We start from the raw sequence: 16763 nt of genomic DNA, 5'->3' as shown, positions 1-16763 counted from the left end.
CAGACAAACATTAAAAGACAGGACAAATACAAATGTTTGTATACACGAGGATTGAAACTGCACCCTTTATAAGATGGATTATCTGTTGAACTCTATAGTATAAATGATCATAATAAAAAAAATGCAAAATAAAACTCTATCTGAAACTTAGTACAGAAACAAAATACGTCAAGTGAATTTAAAAACATTGTATTTAATTTTAGAATTCTTATTGTATTGTTCGTTTTGTTTGAAAAAATGAATTTTATTGTTTTCACTGGAATGCAATGTGGTCTTCTTCAGTAATCTTATAATAGGGTTCAAACTAAATTAGGTTAGACACGTCGTAATGACATTCTGTGAATGTATGTATAGTATAATACTATACATACATTCCACAGTTACAAACAGTTGAGAGATCTTCTACGTAGGTAGAGTTCGAAATGAAAATTAATATATACAATGAAAACGTAATACAAATTATTTTGTTATTTAAAATAATGAATAATCCTGTAATATTATAATATTATAATCCTGTATTAATATAATTAATACCTTTATCCTTGATTTCTTTTGTTTATGAATTTCCCAATGTCCTATTACAATTACAAAAAAACTGCGCTAATAGAAATCTTACCTAAGTGTAAATATTCGATTTCAGATAAGGTTATCTTTGTCACAGAGTCGTCAATTTCCAATCTGAGCGTGCTTCATAAGCAATAATTAATTATTAACTCTAGATACAGTTAATTATCTGAATTCATTAAGTCGTAATTATCAGTTTTCTGTCTCTAATTCTGCCCAAATATATTTAATAGAAATAGTTATTTAGTTAGTAAGATCATTTCTTAGACCAAATGTAAATTATGAACGGATCAAATTTAATACTATTCGTATGTCTTTTATTGGAAATATATATTTAGCAGATCGTTCCAATTTATAATAATAATAGATATGTACTACTATAATTTGCTTTAATTACATATATTGAAATATTTATGTTTGTCTATTACGTGCAACTATAAAAAACGTAATTCATTCAGTTTTCTACAACATTTAAAATAAATGAATACAGTATTTTTTAAATAATAGTCTATATAAGTATATAGGCAATTATTTATAATCAATTTAGTTTTCAAATATTTACTACTACTTGGTATTTCTAATACCAAATATTTGAAAACTAAATTAATTATAGAACTCCATTACTGTGAAATTCTTCATGGTTACTAAAATGTAGGCTTGTATTGACACCCTTCGTTGTCATTAGCCACCGTGACAGTAAATCAATAAAATTATTGTAATTTGGTTGAATTGACATGCAGCACGCGAAACTACATGTCATGACTGAAGTACTCAAGCTGCCTTTTGATTCAGATTATCCATTTGTGACAAATTCTGTCGATTTTTATCCATTATTATTGTCATACCTACTTAGATATAAAGTTTCGTTACTTTATATCTAAGTAGGTATGATAATAATAATGGATAAAAATCGTCAGAATTTAATACTAAATTCTGATACAATTTGCTTCATAAATAGGCTCTTATTTTTATTATATTTTTACAAATGATTAATGCTTTGCATTAGCACTTGACTGCACATTTATACTATATATGAATTATAAATGAAACAATTGAAAGTTCTCAAAATTAGTGTTTAAATAACGACTAGCCAGGGGTCTACAAAGAAATAACATAACGAAGTTACTCTTAAATGTTCGGTAGTTTTCTATTATGAACTTCAATCATTATATATAAACTTGTTATTCGGTGGGGTCGAATTATAGGTATAATATATATATATATATATATATATATATATATATATATATATATATATAAATATACAAAGTGCCCAAGAAGAAAAGAGGTGTTTATATATATATATTGCGTGTTTTTGCTATACTCATAATTATTTAGACTGATCTAATAATACAGATTAATTGAGAAAGATTCGATATTTGACGTAATAATGCTAAAATATGAGACCTATTCGGATTTGTACTTTCAGAGTAGACCCCTGTTTTTTTTTTATTTAATTAATGCTCATTAATCAGCCATTATAATTTAATTTGACCAAACATGAATTTAATAAATTTTCTTGATATCCTATGGTGTTTAGGTATATAAGGTTAGTCGTAAATGGTTTTCCAAGCTGAAAATCTTGTGGAATACTGAAACTGGAATAATATTCACCAATAAAATTGTACTCTTCATATACTCAATTGATCACGTGACCATGCAATTTGTATGAAGATTGCACTTGCTAATTTTTGGTAAAATCATTCAGTTTCATGTGTGTAATCAAACTTCAGTAGGTTTTGGTTTGGCATACCCTTAATGACTAACATGACGCTTCTTTAACTGCAAAGCTACAGCTGAATAATTTATGTAAGAAAACGAATGTTATAATTTGTTAGTCATTTCAATTACCTACGAAAATATAAACTTCAGTTGGCAATAAATGATTCCGAACTCGCAGATATCTGATATTTTAATCATTATACTATTAAAAATTTAAAGCATACTGAAATTATATTCTATCTGTACAGATGAAGACGACGAACCACGCTGTGTGATGCTGACCACACGACATAAAGCGGCAATTCGGTTTATAAGAAAGGTATGTATCATATTCTACTAATTAAGTGAACATTTTGAAAATATATATAATATATATATATATATATATTTGTGTGGTCATGAGTAGGTAATATTAAAATATTGTTGTCACCTTATAGTCAACTGTCGTTGAGAACGGCGATTTACTGTAATTCTGTTGTCTGTGTAACGTTTATCTATTCTTTTCATACTTTTGTGTCACTTATATAAACTTACATTTTACAATTACTGTGTCAATTTTAGTAGTGTCTTGCATATATATTTTAAGGTATTTTTATACGATAATTAATGGCAAAAATTATCCATCTACCGTTGTACACGCACTTGTAACGCAATTGTATATCGTACTCATAACCCATGAGTTGAGTTAGCTAAATTGACGCCGAGTTATTTTATTATTATCATAACTATGTATATATATATATATATAGATCAAATTAATTTAGAAATTATTAAATTAAAGTTTAATATTCATTTTGTGCTTCTAGTGTAAGAACCTTATTATACCGATTTGTATACAGTTGGTCTTACTGCAAGAATATTTTTTTTTCTCTATTATTATATTATTATATAAAATTATTATAGATTTATGACAATAGGATTATAGGAAGCTTATAACAACTATGTTAGTCTAGGAAATATTGAAAACATTATTGCGTCATATTAAGAAACAATGAGAACCTTAACTTATATCATATAGCAACATTATCTTATATATATTTGGCTCACCAATATGGACCTGATTTTACCTGCAATTAATATTAAATTCAGGTCAGATAGGATACAACATCCATTATATTACAACACAAAGGTCTAAAAAATATAGCAGCCTTAAATTCGTTTCGTAGTAAGTTTCTAAACGAGGATGAATTAAGTAAGCGTTTTGTAAGTACCTACGTCTCAACTTTTTTAATGAACTAGTTGTTAATAAATAAATCAGAAAAAAGTGCTTTAAATTATGTTCTTGGTTCTATATAATTATACGCATTATATAAACGGAATATTTGCCATGATGATTTATGAACTTCTTATATTTCGAAGCTGTTATTTACTATTTTAAATTGGACGCGGTAATTATTTATACGTGCAATTAAAAAAAGTTAGATGAAATTACGGGACCTTACCACATTTTATTTATTTTTATTAAGTTCCCGATATTTCAGCAGTGTTTCAACTGCCATAAATACGGTTAAACTGTAGAGCAGCGAAAAAGCTGAAAGTTGTAAATCAGCTATAGCGAAACACTTGTTGGGATCGGGACACGATTATTTGATTGAATTGCGTCAACCGAAGATATTATGTATTATTAACATTTCGTGTTCAATAAGTTTTCATGAAGATACTCTGAGTATAGTTTGCCTAAATGAGTATCGAGCGAGTTTCAATAGTAGCAACAAATAAAGACGTGTGAAGGTAGACGAATATGTCTGTCCATAAAAGATTTTGTTTACCATGTACCATTACTGCTCTTCAGTTTAAATGACGATTGAAACACTAGCGAAATATCGAGTACTCAATAAAAAGAAATAAAACGTGGTAAATCCCGTGATTATTGATAACTGTTACAAATATCTTGGTAACTGGTGGACCTATGTACAATCGAAAACAAATTTTATAATGTAAGTAAAGATATGTCTTTTTTCATTCTATATAGATATTAATATACGTACCCTTATTGTCTGTTTATCTTTATTTCTTATTGATTATAAGTATCCACGTATTTCATAGTTTTATAGGACCCATCTACGCCAAACACGAAACTTTCCCATGTTTGGTTACTATGTTTTAAATTTGGGTTGATTTCAATGTTTGTAGTTAATATCCACCATTAAAACATTACACATTAACAACTAAACATACAATACTGCCTTTTCTCGTTCATAAAAGTACATAATTATAATTATGATTTGTTTAATCGGAGTCATTGAACATCTATTTATTATAAGAAACATTGCATTATAATTATCCATAACTGCCATAAATAATCATTTTATAGTACACAGTACTCATGAGGATGCACATCCAGCGTAGTTAGAATATATAATAAAGTTCATTTCATTATATCTTGCTATTCACAAAACAAATACCTTTTAAATTGGGTACATTGTTACGTTATTCGTCAAGAATGATAACTTTAAGTAATAAATAAAGAAAAATTAAAATTATTTCAACATTAAAGTATTATAAGGACTTACCTATGTTTTAATAGTTTTAGATGTTCTACCCGTTTACCTAAGGCAAAGGCTTGTATGTACCATTCCCAGAGCCTCATTCGTGGTAGACAGAGAGACATTCTCTTCATTAGTCAATTCAGAACCTAGAACTGCAATGCCCTGAGTCAAGTAAGGGCTATAAGATGGGCCCAATTGGTGGCCTCGACCAATTGAATTGTAGATCCTATTTATTGTGTCCTCTAAATTTTATGACCTATGGATTCGAAGTTTCTTTACGCAGTTTCTGATTGGTGAGGCACAATTTATTTTTATTCGCTACTTCTTCTATATATAGGTGAATGTTAGATTATATTTGAGTAACAGTATTTCAAACCAAAATTAACACTTAATATTGGTTTAATCTATCCCTATAATATACCTCCCTTTTGTTACATAATTGATAGGAGAGGTAAAAATGGTAGTCATCGCGGGGCCCTGAATTATTAAGCTTGTTTGCAATGTTGAAACCTACATATTCAACCTTAACCGTTATTCCAGTAGGTACCTGTAGTACTGCATGCTACTACATTTTTGGTTAATTGTGTTCGCCTATTTCTTTATTAGTAGTAAAATTTGTATTGTTATATAAATATATGTATAATAATAACTTAACAATATTTTTTTTCTAAATTACAACAAAGATTGTATAAGTTTTAATTATAATATTTTAAAAAACTTAAAGACATATAAACATACATATTTTGTTGGATCGTCATAAAATAATTAAAATAACTTGGAAGATTATAGCGTTCCCTGCGGTATTCAACGACCAACTGCCGCCGGCCTCCCGTTGCCCAACCGCTACCGGGGTATCCGTTGCTTAGCAACGAGCCAACAGCGCGAGGCTACCGGCGGGTGCGCCGCTATATATATATATCTACTTACGTAGTGTATTACAATTTGGAATTATATTACTTTTTGAAATCTTTACAGTATTCTTATAATTAAATACCTCATTACACTATACTTAACTGAATACCTTAAGGTGGATTTAAACTAAAAGTACAATGGACATAACATATACTATGACAAAGAGCCAGGCATATTTACGTTATAGACTATAGCTAACAACGCAATAACAACACATTTTAACTCCAAATTTAGTTGTGTGGTCGCTACATGGGTAGAGTTTACAATATAATACAAACATTACTCAAATATAAATCAAATTCTTTCACTTAGTCTAAATCCACCTTTACATGATAACAGGACATCATTATTACAAACTTTTTAAGTAAAAAATAAAAAATATTATAAAATTCTGACAGATGAAGTATTTTGTGGCACGACGTAAGTTTAAGGAGGCCCTAAAGCCCTACGACGTTAAGGACGTTATTGAACAATATTCCGCGGGCCATGTGGACCTACTGGGGCGAGTGAAAAACGTCCAGACTAGGTACTGATAGCCTAACAAGAACGCTCTTGTATTTACCTACACCTTGCACTACAGTTTAATATCTCTCTACCTTTTACATTTCTCGTGTCTACTGTCTTGCAATGTGGTACTTATTTGTAGAACGTTTGGCAACAATTCTAATATACCTTAATGTAGTTAGTTTGTGTGCTATGCTATATTGTAATTACAAATGTATTTCACTGTAAATATCGCTAAGAAATAACATATAATGACATTATGAAATAATCTATACGAAATATTCCAAATGACCAGAAATTTATTGTTTCATAAGATAGAGGAATTTTCTGCAGTTATTCAGTATGTATTTGTGGTGTATATTTACAGTGATTATATTATGTCATCCCCTACCACTTTTGAACTTGGTGGTAGACCATTGTTGTTAGGTGTCGTAAAATGACAATATAGTATTGTATATGCATGGCTGCCTGTGCATAATGAATTAGTAAGAGGCATAGTAATGCCAGAAAATATTTGCGTCAACTCCATATTCTCATTGGCAGTTGGCATGTGACTCCAGTTAAACCTACGTTTTAAATAAATAATACATAATTGATTAATATTGGACATTATAATATATTTATGATAGTTTTACTTTGATGAACCACCCATTGTCTGTTATTTCCGTGTAGCTCAAGTATTTTGTCGCACGCAAGAGATTTAGAGAAGCGTTGAAACCTTACGACGTGAAAGACGTGATAGAACAATACTCCTCGGGGCACGCTGATCTACTAAACCGAACCAAGAACCTGCAATACAGGTGAGGTAAAAGGGCGCTCGCTCACTGTGCCCGCACCGCGCCCGCAGGCCTTCTGCCAGTCTCTAGAGCTTCATTCACTGCCTACATTCATCATCGAATAAACCTGTTAGAACGCCCCTTATTATTATAAAAAATATTTAATTGTAATAATAGACATATAAGGACATATCAAAAATGTTTTTTTTAAATAAACTCACAATCAGGAAAATGTTAGTAAAGGAAAATATAGAAAATAAATTACTTAATTAGTGATTTATTCTAAATTTTTATGGGTATCTTTAGATAATGCGTACATCTTTCATTGAAAATAAGAATACAAAATATATAAATAAGTCATTTTTATTCAAATTTATGTTAAGTACATATTCTTAAAGAAGAAACCAATATTCGATGTATTATGAAATATGGGTACCTACTTATTCTATATACATAACTTTATATATATATATATATATATATAATATATATATATATATATTTTATGTATAGAAATTATAGATTAAAAAGAGTGCGGTAAGCATGCTCTTTGTTTGTTATATATAACTAGATATTCTCCGTTCATAACTATAATAACTTAAAAAACAATCATCACATGCTGTAACCTAGTGTCTAGTATAATAGATTTTACGTTTTATTTAGATATATAAAACTTTAGTATTATAGATTTTTATTAATAATTTAACTAGCTACTCGCCCCGGCTTCGCACGGGTGTACATGTATTATATATGTAAAACTTCCTCTTGAGTCACTCTATCTATTAAAAAAAGCGTTGCAAATTCCGATGCATACTTTTAAAGATTTATATATATATTTTAGGATTTTTTTTCTACGACCAGTAAATATTTAGAGCTTCAAGTTTTTTATCATTTATTAACACATATTTGGACAGTATAAATATAAAATTTCAGCTAAAAATATTCAGTCAAACTAGAATTACAGCGCTCTGAACACCCCCGCCTCGAAAAAAAGAGCTCCCACTTCCTCCACGATTCCGGCTGATCGGCTTATCTGAAAAAAAAAAAACGGCGTTTTAATTTGTAGGCTTAAAAGCACGGAATGACCTATAATCAAATGAATATAAAAAAAATTGGATTTTTGATAGACATTTGAAATAAAAGTTGCAAATTAGGCGTTTTTTTTTTTTGTTTTTTGCTATAAAAAAATCGAAGTTTGGAAAATTTTCGATTGATAATAGTTCATTCCATGCGTTTACATATATTGAGTGTGCCCTGTAAATTTCAAGTAATTCGGTCCAGCCGTTTCTGAGATACAATGGAGGAAGGTTTGAAAAATACAGTTTTGAGAAAAACGCGTTTAAAGTTTCAAGTCCGTTAAAAACTATTAAAATATCAACTTACTCTCAATCGGCGATGCCTGGTCCATAGAGTATTCCTTCCTCTTCCTCGTGAAACTCTTTTAAAGCAGATTGTTCAGCTCTTGAGTCAATCCTGGCTTGTTTAACGACATCACTTACGCGCCGCTCAGAGCGTAAGATTCGCTTTTCATCCCGTTTCTCAACATACGCTTGGGCTTCACGACCAACAGGGCATCCCATAATCGACATAACTTTTAAAATACCTTGAAAACCTTCATTAAAGATAATAACTGCTAAGTAGCTAGCAATTTCAACAACTTTAGGACCAGAATGAAGATGTTTAGGAGCGAAAGTCCAAATCAAAGTATTCAAAGATTCGTTATTGTTTTGTGTCTCTGCTCCTAAACAACGAATTAATAATTCGTCTTTCGATAAATCTTCGAAAACCGGTTTGATAGCTTCTTGGACTTGCGGAATTAGAGGTGGTTTATCGTGATGAAATTGGTCCAGTTCATTATTAGCTTCAGCCTTACGCCATTTACACCAACTGTCTTCGCCTTCTGGACAAAATTGATGCTGAGGGTTTTCATCAGAAGAACATTTGTGATAGTACGTTGCCCAAACTTCCTTTCTCATATCTTCAAGCGAATCTGGATGGCGTCGAATTGCTAATCCGTAGAATTTTGTAATTTCTTGGATAACTTTATCAGTAAGTTTACCTAAACGTGTCTAAACTTGTATAAACAAATATATTAATAAAAGGGAGGCCAGGTATAAAGCCGACGGTACACAATAGGCCCGGTCTCTAACTGCCAACTCACCGCTCCGAACCGCTCTTTCTTTTACCTGCTGTATCTTTAAAACGACTTCGAATTTTCTAAAATCGCTTTACTACCGTATTCTAGACATGTTAAGGGAGCAATTTATGAAAAAAAAATCGATTTTTTCAACCCATCACATAGGAAGACCCCCTTAAGCATACATAGGGACTGTCTGTTCGACAGCGACAGCGACTTTGTTTTATACTATGCAGTGATAATAATGATATAGCTAAATAATCTGTTGTTGTCTGTCACAATATGTACAATTTAAATATGAAATAAAAAACTGTATGGCCAGTACGTCAACAACATAACTCATAAGATTTTTCCCCAACAATAACCTAGTTTGCGTATCAATCCGTCTGTCACAGTTTGGAAACTAACGATACTATCGAATATCAAGCGAAGACAAAAGGCAATACAAAAAGGAATACAGTTATCAAACGCACTAATAGTCCAAACTTATTGAAAATAAAAAATCAGAAAATATATCTTTAATCTTCTTGTAAATAAAATCTTTTATATCGTTGCATATATATTCAAAATACGCCTTCCATATGATACTCCGTTTTATTTATTACCTAGTCAATTTATGGAACGTATTAATTTAGGAAAATTATAATTTTTCGAGGTTAAGAGTAGGAATAAACTAGTTAATAAAGGTATAAGGGTAAGTTATTGGAGGTATAAAAAGAGGAGGAAATTTATTTACATCGTCCGCAAAATAAACAAGAACTAATAATTCATACTGCAAACAAACAAATATATAACATATATAAGTTGAACGTAAAATTATGCTAAACCATGCTACCATATACATATGCTACCATGTTATTGATAAAATACCAATTTAATAGTTATATTGAAGGAATTGGAAAATCATTGTCCTTTCTCACTTACTCAGCAAATGTGAATTCTGAATTCTGAGCAAAGGCTGAAAATGGCAATTATTATTTAATGACACAGCTATGTTCGAATGTATTTCTTCTTAGGTTCTAATTCGAAAACTTCTCTGATGATGTTATTTATATACCTACTTATAGAACACCTTAAGAAAACTTATGAATTTATCTACACTGAAATTGATACGTGAAATATAGTTACTTACGAAATTTTAAAATGCACTTTATTTATACTTACGAAAATTTGAAAATCAGAAAAAAATGTGTTCTTAGTATGTAATAATAATACAATCATATGTAATATAATAATGAAATTTGAACTTTTCATATACTGCGCAGTACAAAATCATTTCTATAGGTATCTCAGTAGGTTTTTACAACAAACAAATTACATATATACGTATATGTGTTATTCCGGTTTGAAAATTGAGATACTCGTATCGAGAAAATACGGGGTATCTATGAAACTTTGCTTTATTTCTCAGGAATTACAATACATAAAGTTCACCATGAATGGTTTATAATGGTTTAGATATTCATTTCTATAAGCGTTACAAATTTTTCATGGACCGTATTTGCATATTCTATCGTATAAACAAAATAACATTACATGAAGGAGTAGTTTCAAAAACATTATCGTATTTCCACTTATGTATGTCCTACCATTATCGAGATTGTAATTATTGTGCTTTATTTATTCTACCTTGAATTACCAAAACTGGTTTGAAGATGTTAATTCTTAAATTTCTACCTAAACCTTATATAAAAACTTTACCGATACTTCAAAAGCCTAATATTAAAAAAAAACTTGACAAGATAAAAATATATTTAATGATACAAATTCGCGAAAAGAAATAAGTCAAAGTTAATAAATACTATAATCAGTTTTTAAACTGTTTAAATCTTACTAATATTAGAAACGCGAAAGTTTGTGAGTATGAATGGATGGATGTTTGTTACTATTTCACGCATAAACTATTGAACGGATTCTGATGAAACTTTATGTTATATGATATACTTATACATCAGAATACCACATAGGCTATACATTTCATGCAGATAAAACCGGGCACAGCTATTATCTATATAATAAAGTTTTTACGAAATACTATCGCGGGTATAGCCTATGTGTTCGTTGTGTGCCGTTCAGTAGTTTATGCTTGAAAGAATAACAAAAATCCATCCATCCATACTAACAAACTTTCGCGTTTTTAATATTAGTGAATATACACAAAATAATAACTAAATAAAGTAGTTTTTATATTGAGTATTTATATAATAACTAAATAAATACTCAATCAAAACGTATATATGCGTGCACCTGGGGTACATTTTATTACACTCAATCCGTCAATAAGATAATAGAGCCGTAAAAAAAAATTTAAAAATATCTTTTTTGAAATTATTTTTCTTAATTATTAAGTAATGTAGCTCATTAATATTAATTACATTTAATATAAAATAATGAACTTAATACATTATTGGGTAATATTTATTAGGTAGAATAAATTAAATTATACAGTTTGAATAAATTTTAATAAACAAATTAAAATCAATGTAATAATATAGTAGTTATAATTAGTTCTAACCTATCCATTTATTCAAAAGTAAAATATTTAATTCGTTCATGGCATGCTATGTGGATAACCTCTATCAATACAGAGGCTTAATAGTTAGTAGAAACCATACAGTTAAAACAATGGCGGAGTACTAATTTACAAATAATATCCGTAATATGTTTGTTAAAAACACAAACATATTATAGAATTCGTTGCTTGTCTTATTTTTGTATGTTCTAGACTGCTTTTGTTTAAGTCTGTATTGTTTAGGTGCTCTAGAAATAAACACGCACCGTTATTAATATTCAGCATTGCAACGCTTTTCTAAATCATATTCACATAGCAAAATATAGTTTAGACTGCAAATCAATAGTGCAATGTTATATTATTATGCTATATTCTAGTACATTATTGCCATATATCAATAATTATTAATTTATTAAAGCAAATACTGTTGCATCAAATCAAATAGCAGTAAGTAATTATAATTATATTTATAAATTCACAGATTAGACCAAATACTTGGGAAACAAGGATCAAAAGCTAAAGATGTATATGCATCCAAAATCAGTCTTGCTTCCAGAGTAGTTAAAATTGAAAGACAAGTAAGTGTTAACTAGTTTGTTCACAACCCAAAAAAAGTATATCAGGCATATGTGGAATAACAATTTTGGTCATTTTTAGGTAGATGATATAGAAAGTAAGTTGGATCATTTATTAGAAATGTATGAGGAAGATAGACGAGGAACACGTCAGATATGCGGAGGAGGTGGTCCAGGTCACAGTGGCTCCTCAACGGAAGGCGCGCTGGCGCTCCGAGTCCGACCGGGGGCGTTGTCCGACAAACAGTGTTCGGAGCCCAACTCGCCGGTGTCTAGGGCGTTCGAGCATCCAACACCTGCCTCCGCACATCCTCTGCCGCATAAACGACCTATGCACAGGGGTTACTCAGATTTAGGAACTAGATTTATGCGGAAAAAAGTCATTGTTAAGTAAGTCCATATGTATAAATCCAGAGTCCATATAATTAAATTATGTTTATTTAATAGTTGGACACATATTTTTAGATTGTTGTTAAATAGATGAGATAATTTATTAAAAGTAACCTAAGGTAAAAGTCGATAATATTTCATTATGTCACTTTAGTACCAATTGAATGAAATAAAACGAAATTAATATTAGATTTAAATAATTATAAAATATTTATTTAAAATACCTCATGTGTTTACGAACACTTGTAATAAATAAGCAAACAAATTCAATTAAAAAAGTAATAATGTAATATTATATTATTATTAAAGTAAAAAAGTATTTCTTCGTATATACATGTAGATAAAATATTTTATAAAAATTTATTATATTCAATATTTTCAGAACTTCGTCAAGTCGAAACGGTGATTCTCCAAGAGACGATGAAGTGGTAATAGTTGTACCTACAGACAGGGAGGACACGCCTCCGCGGCTAGCAACTGATAGTTCAGGTCAGTATTTATATAAGAATCAGTTTTTTACTTAGTCTTAGCTTTAGCCGGTACTTACAATAATGTACCCGGACGCAGTATAAATTTTGCGTAATAAGTCTAATATGATTTAGATTATTATAATTTGTGATATGCGTAATGTAACCCTAATGGTAGCTTCAAGGCTGCATATTAGTTTTTCTTGAAGGTTTAACGTTTGGTTAAATAACAAATACATAAATAAAATTATAAGTCTAACAGCATTGTTCAGTGAAGCAGAAACTAAAATAAATAAAATAACGGTCAGCCTTTATCAACTAACTTGCTTTGTTTTTAAAGGCAAAGTTTGATAATACCCTGTGGCATCTATTCTTATCTTTCAATGAAATATCACATTCATAAAGTAAGTCCTAGCTATCATGAAATGTCAAAAAATTTAAGACTGCTATTATTAGTCCTATCGTTGTTAACATTAGACTGACATATTATTTGCATATAATATGTATAAGAATCGAAACAGAAAATATATGACATACCTAACGAAATAAAAGGGACTTCATGAATAATGAGTACATTAAATTAACGTATAAACACAATAGTTAAATTATCAATATTTATGAAAGTATTAGTCGTAGAAACTTTTTTCAATTAAATTAACGGTTTACGTTTCAAGATCAGTCGTGTAAGTAATTAAAGATAAAAATTAAATATTTGGTATTCCATAAATCAATCTATTATGTACAAATTTCAGCAAAACTCTATACTTCCAAATGTATAGGTATGGAATTTAAAAAGCATAAACTTTAAGTTAAGTATTTTTATAGTGTGTAGATTATTAACTCTACACTAATCTTAATTTTCATGCTTATAAATATTTTAACGTGTTTAGCACAATTGTTGTACTTCGTACTGAAATTGTAATTTAACCAATTCCACATCCTTGCCATAGGTATAACTATGCGAATATTACAAAATTGCAGCATCTTATGAAGACTATTCATCGTCCACTTCTCTATGACCGACGACTTGGGAGAGCCCCATTGTATTTGGCCGCCATCGGCTGAGTGAGTCCTAATCCTACCCCTTTCGATGTGTGGAATGTGTATAATTTTAGTGTCTCTCTAATCCCCACTCCCTTCTATATTCCCTTTTCATGAATGTACCTACGAATGAAAGTTTCTTGTACTTAGTCATACTTACCTCATTTTTATGTCTGATTTTTACATTTGTATCTAAATGTCGTTACTTTATATACACAACTCACATTACTTTATGTTATCAACAAGACCCTTTTATTTAAAATTGTGTTTAGTATTATATAATTTGAATTTGTTCGGTCTATATTAAAAAATGTTTTAAGAGATACTTAATCATAATAAAAAATGATAATGACATGCGTATAACTTTTTACTCTGAGATTGGACTCTGGAAAAATTATATAAATTATACAACATGAAGCGCATACTTGAAGTTTTACATTTCAGTATTACATAAAATCAACTCTTTTAGGCCAAAAGATTATAGTTTTGTTCATCAATTAATTTTATTTTTTTGTGACATCTTCCATCAATTCAGCATGTTAATGTGATGTAGATTTAAATATAGTTAGATTTATATATGCGTATATAATATAAACTTTAAATTATGTTTATAACTTAATATTTAATGAAAGAAAACTTCTTCAACAATTTCTTATCCAATACAGTATAATTTACTGTATTGGCTTATGTTAATATCCAGATTGTAAATCTGAATGTATGCTATTCTTTAGATACGAAAATCGTAACGGTTTTACGGATTTTTATAAATTTTAATTCTTAGCCAAATAATTATGTCATAGAGACTTCAATCCATGAATAAAAAAAATGTGTTATTCGTAGATTAATTACACAGATACAAGTATACAAGACCATTTTTGTGCTCCACGATATCTACTATAATCTCACTAGTACGTCCTTAGAGTATCTATAACAAAACAACATCGTAAATAGACAAGACCATAAACGCTGTCTCTCAGGACTAGCACTGGTATTATAATATCGATAATGAAATATATCATTCATACTTATAGCAAAAAAGTTTATAATCAATAAAAATAAAATAAAGTTTTTGTAATAGAAATACATTTATTACATTACAGCTTGTGATTCTAGTTTTGCTATATATAGTCAGACATGGATTTATCGAAAACAATATACAATATATCTATTTACTAGAATATAGATCAAAAGAAGTACGTAGATGGTCAGAAGTTTGGACGAATCACATAGATTCTCACTACAGTTAAGCATAACTGAATTTTATACATATCTACCACTTAAGTATTGAGTACGTAAGTGGTAGATACATTTTTTGACGCAACGCATTAAGTGTTCATTATTTGAAAATAAAACAGTATGTTGTAAAAATAGGCACAGGTCCATAATTATCAAATTATGAAAGAAAAAATTTTTTTGCCTGAACAAGCATTTTAAAGTATTATGAGCAATTTTACAAAAAAAATATCTACATTCTTACCTGTAAATGGTTGACTGCCTACGAATTTCTTTGAATATAAAGCAAACATGATATGTATGGAAAACTGTGTGTATTTGTAACTCCCATGTAGTGAGTATATGTTAATATGATTTAATTTCAGAAGTTTGTGCGAGTTGCTCGGTAGATGTAGAGACGGAAGCGGATGCTGGGGGCTCTCGCTCCGCAAGCTCCGGCTCCGCGTCATGGTGTGAGGGAGATGCGGGTGAGGAACGAGGCTACGGCTCCGGCGACTCGCTGGCTGAAGACGCGGCCCTGCTGGGCGACGTCGCGCAGCCGCCTCCGCGACTCGTGCGCGCGCAACGTCGTGATGTTGCTGTCGACCTACATCTCTTGCACCCTGATGCCTGATTCGAAATATACTCCTCTGTCTAATAGGTGAAACTTTCAAAGAAATGCACCGACGACGATTATAGTGCAATCGGCACCATACAGAAAATACGAGTGACATTTGTAAAAATGCGATTTCAATCTTCCAACCTATTAATTATCAAACATTTTTCTCCATGGTTTCCTTTCATATTCAATTTAAACTGATACAAGAGTCTTTCAACAGTATTTGTGCGAACCGGTATAGTGGAGGCGATAGGTTTGTTGCACATATTCATATGTATAAATATATCGCTTACTATTAGGTAGCTATATTTAAAGTCATGGTACAGAAAAAACAGCCCTAACATAGGTTATTCGAAAGTTACAATTGTATACAAAATCTATTTTAGTCAGTAGTTTTTTTATGGAAAAATCCAATTTTTTGTAATACCTTAAGTACCTAATTGCAACGGCGCATCTAATTTCACTGTCGATATCAAAAAATGTTATAAATAAGGAATGTATACATTTATAAAACAAACTTCTATTAAAAATCGTTTTTTAAATACAAAACGTTTTTTGTAACAATTCTTTGTTATCCTAATCATGGGCACAGACATCGCCTCACAAAAGGAGGATTTAGCCTCTCTTGTACCAATATATTTGTACTTTGTTCGATTGGATGCGTAATTGCGTATATCCAAACTTCAATTCAATTATGTACTAATTGAAATACAAAGAAACCGGGACGATGAAAATAATGAAAGCTACAAAAACTTGTATTGAAATATTTGTTTACTTATATCTAACTTCTTAATGGTGTTGGAAGTTTGAAGTCTGTTATTCGTATATTTCCAAAAACTGATG

The 16763-nt window shown here is 30.1% G+C and overlaps 1 protein-coding gene across 1 annotated transcript in view; it reads left to right on the top strand.

The window, feature by feature from the left end:
- The window catches only part of LOC131845410 (potassium voltage-gated channel subfamily KQT member 1-like), a gene marked incomplete at its 5' end in the record, with an annotated part of 60658 nt that extends 44723 nt beyond the window's left edge, over nt 1-15935 (top strand). Inside the window, 6 exons of the mRNA XM_059194474.1 lie at nt 2535-2605; nt 6864-6991; nt 12098-12194; nt 12274-12581; nt 12964-13070; nt 15688-15935. Of these exons, the coding sequence (XP_059050457.1) occupies nt 2535-2605; nt 6864-6991; nt 12098-12194; nt 12274-12581; nt 12964-13070; nt 15688-15935 (959 nt within the window). The remainder of the gene's footprint in view (nt 1-2534; nt 2606-6863; nt 6992-12097; nt 12195-12273; nt 12582-12963; nt 13071-15687) is intronic.
- Between the last annotated feature and the right edge of the window lie 828 nt (nt 15936-16763).

This window comes from Achroia grisella, unplaced genomic scaffold (genome assembly GCF_030625045.1).
Source record: "Achroia grisella isolate CSIRO2021 unplaced genomic scaffold, CSIRO_AGI_Agris_v1 utg4646, whole genome shotgun sequence".
Lineage (NCBI taxonomy): Eukaryota > Metazoa > Arthropoda > Insecta > Lepidoptera > Pyralidae > Achroia > Achroia grisella.
Note: the sequence above shows the minus strand (reverse complement) of the source record. Positions and strands in the feature narration are given on the sequence as shown.